A 14,720-nucleotide genomic window follows, 5' to 3' on the forward strand; every position below is an offset into this window, starting at 1 on the left:
ATCTAATTATGGGCAAAACCTATTCTATCGAACTTTGGTATAAATCCGCTTGCGTTCTATCACGAATGGCTTCGCTACTCACTATCTATTCTGTGATAGATAGTGAGTAGCCTAGCAGTGTGTGCTTGTTAACAAACTGGCGGCCGCTTCTTTGCGATTTCGAAGTGTCATGTCGTCATTCAATAAAACCCTAGGCGTTGGAAGTCACGCCGGTGCTATTAAGTACAAATAACTCAAGAACGCAAGAGAAAGTCTTCTAAACACTTTGAATTTTACAGGAAGTAATCACTTAGAGATAACCTTAATTATAACTCATCAAATATTTTCGCTCGCGCGCGATTGGTCTAAACGCGTCAGGTGACCGAATATTCCCCAGCTAAAACTGGGAAATATCCGAAAATATTCCCCAATTTTCGAAACTGCGTGTGTTGCGAAAAATATTTGAAGGATAATAAACACAAAAGCCCCCATTTGACTTTGAAAATATGCTCGGATATTTGTCCTTGGACATTATCTGTTCCTCAAAACTCACAGTTTTCCTCGAGCTCTCGGAAAATTGTTCGCTTCTCGGAACGGATAATGTCCACGGACAAATATCCGAGCATATTTCCGCGCCAACTTGAGGCTATTGTTTAAATGTCTTACTGATTTATTTACTGATGTCTCCCGTTTAGCAAGTCAACGTGCAGAAGCAGGCTTGGAGTCCTAACGCGTTAAATCAAAAAAGCCCTTCTGTTTTTTCGACGCACACAGGTTTGTGGTTCTTCTTTATTGATTTTCCGCCTTTAACGGGACTTGGAGTTGGTTGGGGAAAGCAGTTTGATCGGGGCTATGACAAAATTTTTTCAGGCATTTTCCGATGATAAACAAAGTTCAATAGGATAAACAAAGTTCAATGGACCTTTTTACCGGTACGGCAACCATCTTGAATCCATTGTTTCAAACATCTATTATAGGATGTTCAGGACGCAAATTAGTGTATATTTGCCCCCTGAACATCCCATAATAGCAATGGTTCAAAATGGCTGCCGTATCGGTAAACAAGTCTGTTCCAAGGAAACTTCAAAGTAAGAGCAAATACTAACAGAAAACCAAAATGAAACAAGAATAGATTGCAAAAGATTGCAAAAAAACAAAAACAAACAAACAACAACAGCAACAACAAAGTGAGCCCAGAGTACTCAATCTACTGGAGCCCTTTAACCACTGGAACATTTCAGGACATTTGAACACTTGCTCGAGCAGATCCGACTCTGTGAGACGGGCAGTAAATTTCATTAATCAAATAGGAAACCTTCACAGGGTATTGCCTCAAGCTCAGATCGGTGAGTGTTTACGTTGTAATGTAATGTTGTAGAGCCTTACTTGTATCAGTTGCAAGGTGAATGGGAACTCATGGTTATCATTGATGGCTTGAAAAAAATTGTAACACAAAGACAAAGACATAGTTTATTTTACTTGATCGCACACTTAGCTGTGGTAACGGTGCGTCCCATAGACTTGGTAAGCAGAGTCTACAAGACGCACCAGCTAGTTTACAGGTGCGCCAGGAAAACAAACTAAATAACACTTTGTTAGTTAATTTCTAACCTTCTCGCTGATTGGTTTACCCAGGTTTTGATGACGTAGATTCGTCGGATGGATTTCCACCAATGTCTCCTCGCCCCAGCTCTCCACAGAAGAAAATCTCAAACGTGTCACTGGGTTCTGTCTCGGATCTGTTTGGCCCAGAATCACCGACTCGCCCAGGTCCCCCACGGTCAAGAGCGTCTGACTTGTCAGTGATGTCTACCGAGTCTGCGTTTTCAGTTGTGAGTTGTGGTTTTGTGATTTATTGAATTGCAATTGGTTGTGGGACTTTGTCCTATCATTCAGAGAACTGAGTGTAGCAGGGAAGAGGGTCGTAAAGGTATGGGGGGAGGGGTGCGTAGACGGTGGACAATGATGTCACAATTGGAGTATCTAGGCATGGGGAAGAATAGGCGTGGTAAGGGTCACGTTTCACGCAAAAGATAACGGTGATTTCACGTTTTACCCAGTTCACGAACGTTCTCATTATTACATGTAACAGTTCTCGGTTCTCCTTTCGCGGACAACTGTCGGGATTATTAGGTGCTAATCAACGACAGTTTGCGCACAAGGACCAGAAAACCGTCAACTTCTGGTCGCTGGACGGCATGAAGAATACAAAATGACACGGTAATCTTGTGGAGAGGGTTAGCGTCAACAAGGAAAGTCGAGATGGAATCTGAATAACCGAAAGTGCAACGGAGCTCTGTCGTCTTTGTTAAATCTGCCCCAGTATTGTGCTGTAAATCGTATCTCAAGGTTACTTAGTTATTTATTTATTACGTTTCACAAGTGAAAAAAGAGTTGCATTTCAAGGTAAAAACGTCACTCACCACTCACGAAAATATCCTTTACCAACAGCAATAGCGAAGCGCGCGAGTGACGTCAAGACTCAGACAAACTCAGACAAACAAAACGGAATGGTGAACGATTTGACGCTTTTTCAAGCACGTAAGCTAGTGTTCCTAAAACAATTTTTGAAACGAAAGTTTGGCGTTCATTTTCCTCCTATTTCTCTCAGAACATGCTTATGTTGTCTGACTCTCGCGAAATGCCAATAATTTGCATTCTATTTTTAGACTTGGCGCGCTTCGTTATTCCATCAATAAGTTCGCTTTTTGCGTAGAAAGTAGATCTCACCGTGTAGCTTCGGCATTTTTAAAATTGATCTGATGTTTGACCACATTTCCAAACACTGAGAAGAGAGTTGAAAATACGACGCGCAGCGGAGTATTTTTGACGAACTTTGAGGTGTTTGGAAATGTGGCGAAACACTGTCTTGAGTGTTTGATATATCTTCTCAATCGAAACTAAAACTTAGGAGAAAACGGAGAAACAAAATCATAAAAATCTCTGCTTATTAAGATCAGATATCCAAACACCGTCACAGTCATGATTTCCTTTGTGTAAACTCGATGAATTATTAATGAGTTTGACAAGGTAAACTCTATTTGTTCTCTTTCAGGAGTCTGATGATTTTGACGCAGCGCCTCAAGTTTGGTGTAAAATCACATGTTTTGAGAGAGAAAATCCCCAAGGAGAATTCTTTATTGATCGCCCTTCAATCATTGTTGATGGCTCTGACAATGCTTTTGACGTAACAAGGTAATTCTTATTGCAAAATTTTCATTTATAACAGAACTAGATTAAGCAAACGGTTTCTTCGCTTGAAGATTGAGGCGCTTTGTAATCCATGGACGCTCAAAGCAGTGTCCACACTATTAATCCGTCACGAAAACGAAGCTTTCCGAAAACGCTCTTCAAACCGGAGGAATTTGAAAACGCAGGCTTTCTGTTTTAGTGTGGACGGAAAACATTTTGAAAACGGAGCTTTTCGACAACAACGACGTCACGATACTCATGTGACTTTTCCGCATGAGTTTTCCTAAAACACAAATCCAAAATGGCCGGGAATTGTTGTGAAATTCCTCCGGCGTAGTGTGGACGGAAAACATTTGATGCTTTTTTTTTTTTAACCGCGCGGCCATGGGCCGAGCGCGGTTCTAGGTTTACCCGTGGTTTATTATTTTTTTTTATATTTTTTTTGTCGGTGGCCAGACGCAGACCTCCGCTCAGCCAAACTTTGAGTCACGCAACGTGTGATGTTTTTCCGCCAGAAGCTGTTAAAACATAAACACACGAACAATTTTACGGATATTGTTTTCTTTTTTGTGGGTAAAATATATTTTCTTTTCGCTTTATCAAAGCGTTGGATTTAAAGGGAATAATAAATACGCTGAAAAAAGGTATTACGTCAGCCATGGAATGCGCTGACGTTGCAGCTTTCACTTTCGCTACGTGACAAATAAGATTGTGTTTACTTTGCAAGTTTATTTCGGCAGAAGCGACGGTCATTAATTTATTTGTAATTTTGCGAGTATTTCTTGCGGTTTTAGGCAAATGAAGTAAATCCTTTGACTGTTTCATCGTAGCGAGTTCATAGATCGGAAAGAAAATTAAATGTTTGGAAGCCAAGCAAAGAACGTGTCAGAACGTGCAAAGATTACGTCATTGATAGGGAAATAACCACCGTACTAAAGATAGCCGTAGATAAAGCAATTCTTGAATTATGTGACTCGTGTGACTTCTTTGCTAACCCTTAACTCAAGGGGAAAAAACAATTAAATTTAATCGTGACTTTAAAGAAAGAAAGCGGTTTGTAATAGTGTTCGTATCTTCATGCCCATACATATCCCGAAGAAAGTTCCAGATTAAGACTATTACGTCATCGGAGATGTCACAACGGCTACGACTGATGGTGCGATAATAGAGTTTATGTTGATCAAGTGCTGTGATGTCTACAGTAATCAATGAATCATCAAAGATTGCTTTGGAATATGCACTGCGTTGCGACTGTAGTACTAAGAAAACAGTTAAATTTTAAACGCGCGGTTATAAGATCTAACAGATCTTCTTGTTTAGAGTGAAACCTCCGTTTTCAAATTCCTGCGGGGTAGTGTGGACGGGGCGCTAATCTCTGGGGGGAGAGCCTGAGGAAGAATTTTGAAATCAGGATTTGCAGATTTTAAACTACAATTCTCCTTGTTGTTCCTTGTTTTATGATTTGATGCCAAAAGTTGGAAGAGTTTTGTCAAGGTTTGTCAGTTTTGAAAGTCATTTTGCAAATCACAGCAATGCGCGAAACTCACGTCACATCAAAGGAAAATTTCAAATAACAGCTTACTACTACACTGACGCTGAGACAATAACCCCAAATGAAACAAGGATTACTAAGACTTAGGAACGTGGTAGATGGACGACGAACTAAGAACGTAACTTTGTTTCACTGTCATTTACAAGAATTGATACGCCTCTACCGTCCCTCAAGAACTCTCCGTTCATCTACATCTCTCCGTCTACGCCGTACCAGCGATAACTTGAAGTCGTATGGACCTAGAGCTTTTGCTGTCGCCTCGCCACAACTCTGGAACGACTTACCAATATATATCAGAAAATCAGACAATCTTCATATTTTCAAAACTCGGCTTAAAACTCATTGAAATAATTTTATTGATTCTTATTTTATTTTTTTTTTAATATTCTATTTTAATCATATTTTATGACTTGTAAACGCTTGGATAGGCGCTATAAAAATACTATTTATGATTATTATAATTATTATTGTTATTATTATTATTATTATTATTATTATTATTATTCTTGTTATTATTAAAGATTCGCACAGCTATTGATGATATTGAAGCTGGTTTCGTCATTGGCTCCGGGCAACAACAAGTTGCCTAGGGAAGCCAACAAACACCCCTTGTTTGCTTTTTCTCTTCTTTCTACATCTCCAGCACCTTTCCAAGAATTCTTGCCGACCCCAACAATGCACATCTCTGGATCAGTCCAACAGGAATGCCCACCTCAATGGCTCTCAGATTGTCATTCAATCTCAGTGGTATTGATCCCAATGCTCCCACTACCACTGGAATAACCTTTGTCCTCACACCCCACATTTTCCAACTTCTCTTGCTAGATCTTGATACTTTTCAACTTTTTCATCTTCCTTCTCTCTCACCCCATTATCCTCTGGATCCATTATTATTATTATTATTATTATTATTATTATTATTGTTATTGTTATTTTTATAATAACAAGAACTTTATTGAAATCTCCTTAGAAAACCTATTTACAAATCTTCACACATTCCACTATAATAATAAAAATAATGATAACAATAATAACAACTTTTTTAAAATTTTAGCGTCATTATGTATTTATTTAAACTTTCAATTTGATCTTCACGCGGATGTCTGTTAAACCTGTAAAACATGTTTCCGTATCTAATCATGATATCATGGTTACTACAACTAATACTAATACTACTATCATCATCGGTATATTACAAGGTAAAAGTAAATAAAAGAAATAAACTATTAAAACCTATTTCAACGGTGTTTACATGTTATTGTTATTATTATTATTATTATTATTATTATTATTATTATTATTTCACAGAATCGGTCTGGGAGTTTTACCACCAAGTTCTGACCCCAAGGTTACAAAAGTTCGCAGCTGCGTGGGAAAGGTAAGTTCTTTTGTAAGGGCACATCATTGTATGGAGTCAGATGAGCCCAACAGATGCATGTTTTCCCGCGCTTACCCCGATTGCTTGTTTTCCCGCGCTTGGCACCGGTTGCATGTTTTCCCGCGCTTTTCCGCGCTTGACGCTGGTAGTTTCCATTTGCGTCGAATTATGATTGATACTTTGCGTTTGTTGCGGTTATTTTGATTGGACCCATACGCTGTGGATTGCCACCGTGGACTGGGTTTTTACAGCAGTCGGTAAAAAAACCACAAAACAACTCTTTTTGGTGGCACACAAACCTTTCCGTCTTCTAACATTTTTTATTTCTTGGGCAGGGTGTGGAGATTGTGAACGACGAACTGGGCAATGTTTGGGCGACTCGTGGAAGCAAGAATAATATTTTTGTAAAGGTAGGAGAGAACGTACACTGATTTATGGGCCACATAGGTTCTCATAGCTGGATGTTTACTTTGTGCTTGTTTGGTGATTTGTTTATAGGGTCATTACTTATCCGAGGATGTGATTGCTTTGCAAGGTAGCTTGGATAAAGATACCACGCTGCAAGTAGGTTTTGTTCTTTTTTATCCAATCCTAAAAACCGGGTGAACCTGGTCGCGTCTCTGAGGAGTAGTACTGTTGGGGGAGGGGGCGGGGATGAGATTCAAGTCTAGCGCTGGTTCCCCAACCCGTCCCTTCCTATAGCATTTTTTTCTGTTGCCCTACCAGTTAGCTAGTATCCTTTTATATACTAGGGTTGACGAGAGGCACTGTAAGAGTAATCAGTGGCGGATTTAGGGGAGAGGCCCGGGTTCTCCCTCCCCTTATTTTGGGTAAAACAAAAAACAGTCGCAGAAAGGAAGAAAAGCCGGCAGGGTAAGCCAAAAAAACAAAAACCGCCGCCCCCCCCCCCCCCCCCCCGCTTTCCCCTCTTAGTTCAAGGTCTGGATCCGCCACTGAACTGATTTGTCTTGGCTCAAAACACAACACAATGTCCCTGGCAAGGGCGGCACCCAGACTACTCAAACCAGAGTCCAGTGCATTAAAAGGGCATTTCTGAGTTACCTCGTGCCTCTGTTTCAAAACGAGTCCGCGTGTAAAACCTTTCAAATGAAAATAAGGTTGAGTTACATGAAAATAAACCTCTAGGCAGTACACATTTTCATATGAATGGTTTTACACGAGGATTCGTTTTTGACACGGAGGCAACAGGCAACTCAGAAATGGCCTATTATTAGGACACTAAGTCTCCTACTATTTATAATTGACCAAAATATATTTTCTCCGTATCATTTCTATACATTCTGAGAAATTTTGGGCAGCCATTTAAATTTTGGGCAGCCATCAAGAAACTCTATCCTACCAAATCACCTTCTGATCAAGGTTCGGCGTTTGTGATAAATGGATCGAAGTCAACTGACAAAAGCTTCATTGCAAATAGCTTCTGCGAATATTTCAGTTCCATTGCCAGATGTCTGAAAAGGAAATCAATCTTACTCCGTGACTTTGTCTGGAGCAAACCTGCTGAAGAAAATCTTCCAAAGCAATTCACGGAAAGTCAGTTTACTTTTAAAGCTGTGAAAGAATCAGAGATTCTTAAAGAGCTAAAAAATCTTAAGCGGAAAAAAGCGTCTGGACTGGATAATTTCCCCCCGGGACTGCTCAAAGACGCTGCCTATGTTTTAACCACGCCTTTGACATTTATCATCAATTTATCTCTTAAAACTGGAGTTGTGCCTAGTGAGTGGAAAGTGGCAAAAGTGATCCCCCTATACAAATCAGGGTCTCTGGCTGAGATTGACAATTACAGGCCTATCTCAATTCTCCCTACTTTGTCAAAGATCTTGGAAAGGATAGTCTACAAGCAGCTGATGGCTCATCTAGAGCGTCATAATCTACTTTTTGAGTACCACTTTGGTTTCCGTCCGAACCGCTCAACGGAATTAGCTGTTACTTACTTCAGTGATCTCATCAGAAAGGAGGCCGACAGTGGAAAGGCGACAGGAGCAGTTTTTATTGACTTATCAAAGGCATTCGATACCATCAGTCATTCCGTTTTATTGAGTAAACTGTCCCGTTATGGCATATATGATATGGAACTTCAATGGTTTACTGATTATTTATTCCATCGCAAGCACGTTCAATTTCACGGTGTGCTTTCTGAACCAAATCCAATTAACACTGGAGTTCCTCAAGGAAGTATTCTTGGGCCCCTCCTTTTTCTCATCTTCTTTAATGATGTGCATAGTCCGCTTCGTCATTGTAAGATTATCACTTACGCTGACGATACGGTGATTTTTATATCCTCAAGTGATATCGATGCGATACAAAGCAGCCTTTCACAGGACTTAGATAATCTCTCTAACTGGTTTCGTGATAATGAACTTATTTTTAATCTGAAGAAAGGAAAATCTGAGGTGATGCTGTTTGGTACCGGTAAGCGGTTGAATCTGTTTCAAGGCTGTCAAGTCAAGCTCTCCGTCAACGGTTTTCCCATCAACACCACTACATGTTATAAGTACCTCGGCGTGCATCTGGACCCGACACTTAATTTTGAAACTCATTTTCAAAAAATTTACAAGAAGGCAGCAGGAAGAGTGAACCTCTTACGGCGCATCCGTTCCAGTATTGATACTTTTACTGCCCAACGAATTTACCAATCGATGATTATGCCAATATTTACGTATTGCGGCTATACTAGTCTTGGATGGTCAGAGTCCCACAAACGCATGATCCGCTCCATTGAGACCCGAAGCCTCGAAATCATTTCCCCAAAATGCAGTTCGCAGAACTGTGATCTTCGATTTTTAACTGTTGATAACTTTTTACAGAAAAGAGCGTGCTGCTTTGTATTTGACTGCCTTAATGGAACTGCATGCTTTCCATTTAAAAACTATTTTCACCGATTACATCATAACGCTTTAAACACTCGCAACAATGGGAAAACTGCAAAACTACCAAAAGTCAGACTGGATTTTGCGCGCCGTAGCTTTTATCTTTTAGGTGCCACGATTTTTAATTTATTGCCTTTAAGTTTAAGAAACATTAATTCTAGAGTTTTATTTAGGAAAGCCTTAGACGATTATTACTTGTAATTTCTATTGTATTTTTAACGGTTTTTAATATGTATCTTATTTTATACATCTTAATAATTCTTGTTTATTAGTTTTTAATTCGTAGCAGGACCCCGTTGATAACAGTACTTTGTACTGAAGGGTTATCCTGAGGAAATATTCGATTATTATTATTATTATTATTATTATTATTATTATTACATGTAGGTTATGAGAATCAAGACATCAATCACTGCCTGACGCGTCTGTTTCCACATTTCAGGTCTTTGATTGGGAATCTTTCGCGGTTACAACTCGCCATTACTGCTTGCAGCCTAAGAACTTTGATTCCAATATCGAGACAAGCATCTTAGCGAGTACCTCGATCTACTTTAGCTTTGTAACAGATGGAGACGAAGACGTTGACACTCCATGTTGGATTCAACTTGACGTGTTGCCAGCCTTAGAGCAAGGACAAGGTAATGTCACGCAAGGAAAAGTTTAACTTGTAAATGTCACGTAAGAAGAAGGTCACTTGTACTGTCACGCAAGCAGTAGAAAGTGTTAGTTTGTCACACTTTTAGTGCCCCTGTCACTCTTGGCGTTTTTCGCCGAAGATATCACTGGGCTCGTAGCCTTCTCGGAGACTTTCGTTCGTTCAAGGAGATCCTAATAGAGCGGTTTTCCTGATAGTTTCCTTTGAGTGGAAAACAGTGCTAAAATTATGCCTAAGAACCTTTGTTTGTAAACGGAATGCTTATCGTGTTGTGTGTTAATAATATACATTATTATATGGCTGTGTCTCACAAGGACTGGGAACTACCGAATGCACCAATTTGATTGGCTGAAATCGATATTAAAAGCGGTTTAGATTTTCCCATCTCGACCGGCATCTAGACCGTTACTTTTTGCAGTGAAAAAGTTGAAAATTAAAGTACAAAAGTAAGGACTATTTTCTTCTAAAAATATTAGTAGAAGTGACAAAAAGCCTGATGAGAAAAAAAGTAAAGAGGACAAGCAAGCTTTGGCAGATTTAAGTTCAGCTCATCGCCATTTACAAGCAAAATGTCAGCTAGTACAAACCAGTTCCATTAAACGAATTAATTTTTTCTTGTTTGCCATATAATAAACATCATATTAACCGAGCTTAGTCGGTCTGTATGGGGGACTCTTGACCTCGGTTGTGTGTACAGACCTCACTGCGTTCGGTCTGTACTCACAACCTCGGTCAAGATTCTGCCATACAGACCTCCTGCTCGGTTAATAAGAGCTAATGCAAAGATTTCAACATGTTGATTAGTTGAGAACACGTCAATTAGTCCCAAACAGTACAGAAAAATTATGTTGAGTGCAAAACGTTGTAATTGAGTTTTGAAAGTTGAAATTAAATTGCATGGATATTATTAACAAGCAATCAAATGATTTATATCGTGCAATTTGAGATAAATATGCACTAGTAGACTAGACTACAAATTGAACTTGCTATTTTTTAGTATTTGTGCTGGTTTACTTGTGCTTATTTACTCCAAATTGTACTCGAAATCATTTGATGACCTGTAGAAATTGTGATTATTTTTCACTCGTTTTTCCAAGACACGAGGGGATTACAGAGTTTGAAAGTTTGCCAGACTTTCGCAATCTGACATCACAATTTTGTGCATACGTAACCAATTATATCACTCGTTTTGCAGCTTCACTGCACTTATATAGTAATTTTCAACAAAACGGAACCATTATGTATTAAGAAGTTTCAATCAATAAAAGTATGTGTTTTTGGATTTTGACCTTTCGAAGTTATTTTCATGATATTGCACCTTTTGACTGGTTCTTGTTGCTTCTTCGTTAACAGCTGCCTGTAAATATGCCCGCGATAAAAAGATGCAGGAGAAACAAAAGAAGCTGAATTCATTACCGCCAATTCTTCGTCCCAAGACTAAGAAATCCCGCGAGCTGGCAGCCGTGGCGCATTTTCAGCAGAAGATCCGCCCCCGACGATTTGTCGACACGGACAAGTTCAACAGGAAGCAATGGGCGCGAACAGAGGTGGCTATCAACCCCTTCCTTTATGGTAAAAAGGACGAGCTGACTATGGTTCGCCAGAGCCCCTTAAAAACACTTCTGAGCAACGACGACCCCGAAGAAAACCTCTATGGTGCCTCCCCTTTACCCCAGTCCCTGTCGGCCGCATTTGGCAATAGCCCTGACGTCACGGATGCGGGACCTGGGCAGACCACTGATAGGGAATTACATTTTGGACAAGGAGGCCGGAATGAGGGGTTGAATCAAGGGAGGGACGATACGGTGGCAGCAGCATCTGGTCTCGAGAAACCCAAGAAAGTCTGGGCAAAGAAAAGGTTCGTTGATAAAAAGGCTGATAAGGCGAAGAAACGATCTTCATCTAAATTTAAGTAACACTGACATATTGCACCGTAGCCACTCCAGTCACCTTAGCAGTCGTAATTTGGGTCGTTACGCAACGCTTTGTCACGCAACGGTTCAGTCACGGCGTTGCGTGACAATCCAGATCGGGTTTAATTGTGAGGGAGACTAAAAAGATGTAACGCAAAACGGCGATATTTTTTGTAAGGGAGACTAAAAAGATGTAACGCAAAACGGCGATACTTTACCGCAAATTATATTTATGTCATGTAGTTAAAATACTTAATCGAGAGAACAAGTCGCATTTTTCGTCAAGGATGTTGCTAGGTAACGCGACCTGTCCTCGTGAGTGTAGTGCTTGTAACTCGTACTTGATTCTGATTGGACACAAAAAACCGGAAAAGCCTGTTGCCGTGATGTTCTCTCGACTAAACGCGCCGTCTGGTTGGTATTTATTTATATATTTCTTAGAAATTTCTTGTGGATGAAGACGGAGTAAATGGGATGAGTAAACTCGCGCTTTCAATCGATTCCTCTCTGATTGGTCGTGTGAGTCTGGACACGAAAAATTCCATTCTGATGACGTAGCTCTACAGAAATCCTTGCCTCTGATTAGATATTCCTTGCGCGCGAAAAACAACCATAGACACTACACGAGTCTCCTGAGAGCTATGTCATCAGAATGGAATGTTTTGGACTGAATATCGGACATCACCCGATTGAGAGGAAAAATAAACACGTACGTTAAGACATTGGTGAGTTTACTCAGGGGTAGAATTAAACCGATGCAGAATTATTTTGATGCAGAAACGTCTCGCGTAGATCTTCTATAGACGGTATTTTGTAAAAGGGTAGAAGCGCGAGAATTTTCGTAAGGTTTAAGTAGCGTTCTTTTTAACCAAGCTAAATCCGGATTTTGCGATGGGAAAGAAGATTTCTCATTTCATTGATGGCCAAACCAATCTTATATTGCAATCCAAACAATGTACGTCCGAAGATGGATCGTTCAGATCGGAAACCAAAGCTGGCTGTTAGGTTTTGTTTCCATTTGAGCGAACAGAACGAATTCCATCCTTGTTTTGTACAAAAATCATTTCCAGGCCCAGGTTGCTGTTGCTCGATCGTCCTGTCGATCTAATTTTTAGATTTTTGTTCCAGCCTCCTTGAACATTCAAACATCCTGGATTAACTGAATCCCAGACTGTGTTGCTTAATAGAAACGCCACCTTAAACAGTGCTTATTTTTTGCTCATTATTACACAAATATGGGGAAGCGACAGGAAGTACATATATTATTTATAGTTGCAAAATAATCCAATTATAACGAGCGCTCTGATTGGCTGAAAGCCATCAATTATAGCGTGATCTCAAAACGGAGTAAAACACAGTCTTGTTTGAGGAGAGCACAGCAAGATAAACAACAAAAACGTGTAAGGTAGCTTGAAACTGCTTTTAAATCAGATCATACCGTAATGCACAACAAAATGGCTTTGTTAGTTAGCAATATAGAGATCCTCTTGAAGCTTTCTGACGGTTCACTCTTTTCCAGTCCCTGTCAACACGTTAAATCGCGGAGTCACGGGCAATCAATGTTGGCAAGGTGATAAAACGAAGGATTCTCGTTCAATCTTGGAAGAGACAGCGACTCTGCCGCAATATACTGACTTATTTAAGGTCGTTCGCAATCAAGCAATCACACTGATAGATCTCGTAGTTAAGGCGGGGGTCTATATGAAGGCCGTATTTTTGCTGGGTATTATGGTTTTAATGTAAATATCTCGTTCACGTTTCAAGCAGTCAAGAATCTCTCTGCTCATCCCACATATCTATGTTTTTTAGGCTGTTTTTTAAATTTTTCGGTGATTTTTAGGTATATTTGGAGATAAACAGTTTTTCTCGAAGGATTAGTAAAATTTATCGAAATGGGAGATTTTGAAGATTTGTTGTTGTTTTAAAATTAGAATTTGAAATTAAAAAATTGGTAGACGTACACCTGATATTTAAATAATGCTCCAAACTAATAGAAATGACATGTATAGAGGCTAGTTAGGCAATCTCACTCCCAGAACCCGTGTTACCCTTGTCCAGTGGAATGGGGAACGGCTTTCGTTGTTCCGCCGGACAAGGGTGACGCGGGCTCTGGGAACGAGATTGCTTGTTTGGAGAATACAGCATTTATATTATGGATAAGGAACACGTTAAAGCTAGGTTATTTATCGGTGAATTGAAAAAGGCAATCAAACGAGATGCCCTTGCTTAGAATGATGTTCGGGGTAGAATGATATACCCAATGTACTAATGTTTGTTGATTCTCTGTATCGTGCTTGACGCCATAATTAGTTTTTTGTAATAAATATCAGTTTTCATAATCGTTTCTGTGTCAGTGTCGAAATTATTGTAAGTATGCTGAATAAAGCTGTGATACCATAACCTGCCGCCTATAAATCCCCCGCTCATAAGCTCCCCGCTCATAGGCCCCCCTGGTTATAGTTCCGAAACTGATAGATGAGTCCTTCAACCTTAGAGAGATCTGTACACTGGAAGCATAACATCACACCCACCCCTCCCATAGGAGCCTCTCAAACCTTCGCATCTTTTTATCGTATCAGTTACTATCTGAAAAGATGAAAAGGAACCATATGAAGTATAGAGGAGAAACAGAATACATTTTATGCGCTAATCGTTTCAAAAAGGACTCCATAATCGGTCTTGAGGTTCATGAACTCTTCATAGTTACGTGTTTGCAAAAATTTGGCATTCCTGGTCGCCATAAAGGCGAAAAAATAAAATAAAATCAATAAAATAAAATAAAAGCAGTAATCAAGGTAAAACCAGTAATCAAGCTTCACAACGTGAAGTTGAACTGTGACACTCGAATTAAAATCTAAAGCTTACGGGCGGCAGCCGATCGAGAGGTTGGGTGGGGGGAGGGGTGTACTTCGATACTTTCCGACATCAGAGTTCCGACTTCGTGCTTCCGACTTCCGACCGCCGACTTCCGACTTCTGAGTTATTTTCCTGGACTTCCATACTATATGATTTTTACAACGTTAAACAACTTTTTAATCAATCCCTGACGATTTTATTACATTCGCATAAAGTAAAGTAAATACGGAATAAGCTATTTATACGTAACTCAAACGAAAAAATCATTTGTTTCAGTAACAAAGGAAAAAAAACACTACCAATG

The 14,720-nt window shown here is 39.8% G+C and overlaps 1 protein-coding gene across 1 annotated transcript in view; it reads left to right on the forward strand.

The window, feature by feature from the left end:
* LOC145496169 (unconventional myosin-Ih-like) overlaps nt 1-13,467 on the forward strand; it is a 37,631-nt gene extending 24,164 nt beyond the window's left edge. The window contains exons 25-32 of the mRNA XM_081475816.1: nt 675-753; nt 1,615-1,811; nt 3,035-3,174; nt 6,032-6,101; nt 6,437-6,511; nt 6,600-6,665; nt 9,435-9,630; nt 11,001-13,467. Of these exons, the coding sequence (XP_081331942.1) occupies nt 675-753; nt 1,615-1,811; nt 3,035-3,174; nt 6,032-6,101; nt 6,437-6,511; nt 6,600-6,665; nt 9,435-9,630; nt 11,001-11,563 (1,386 nt within the window). The 3' untranslated portion in view covers nt 11,564-13,467. The remainder of the gene's footprint in view (nt 1-674; nt 754-1,614; nt 1,812-3,034; nt 3,175-6,031; nt 6,102-6,436; nt 6,512-6,599; nt 6,666-9,434; nt 9,631-11,000) is intronic.
* Nucleotides 13,468-14,720: the final 1,253 nt, after the last annotated feature.

Source organism: Orbicella franksi, chromosome 8, assembly GCF_964199315.1.
Source record: "Orbicella franksi chromosome 8, jaOrbFran1.1, whole genome shotgun sequence".
Taxonomy (NCBI): domain Eukaryota; kingdom Metazoa; phylum Cnidaria; class Anthozoa; order Scleractinia; family Merulinidae; genus Orbicella; species Orbicella franksi.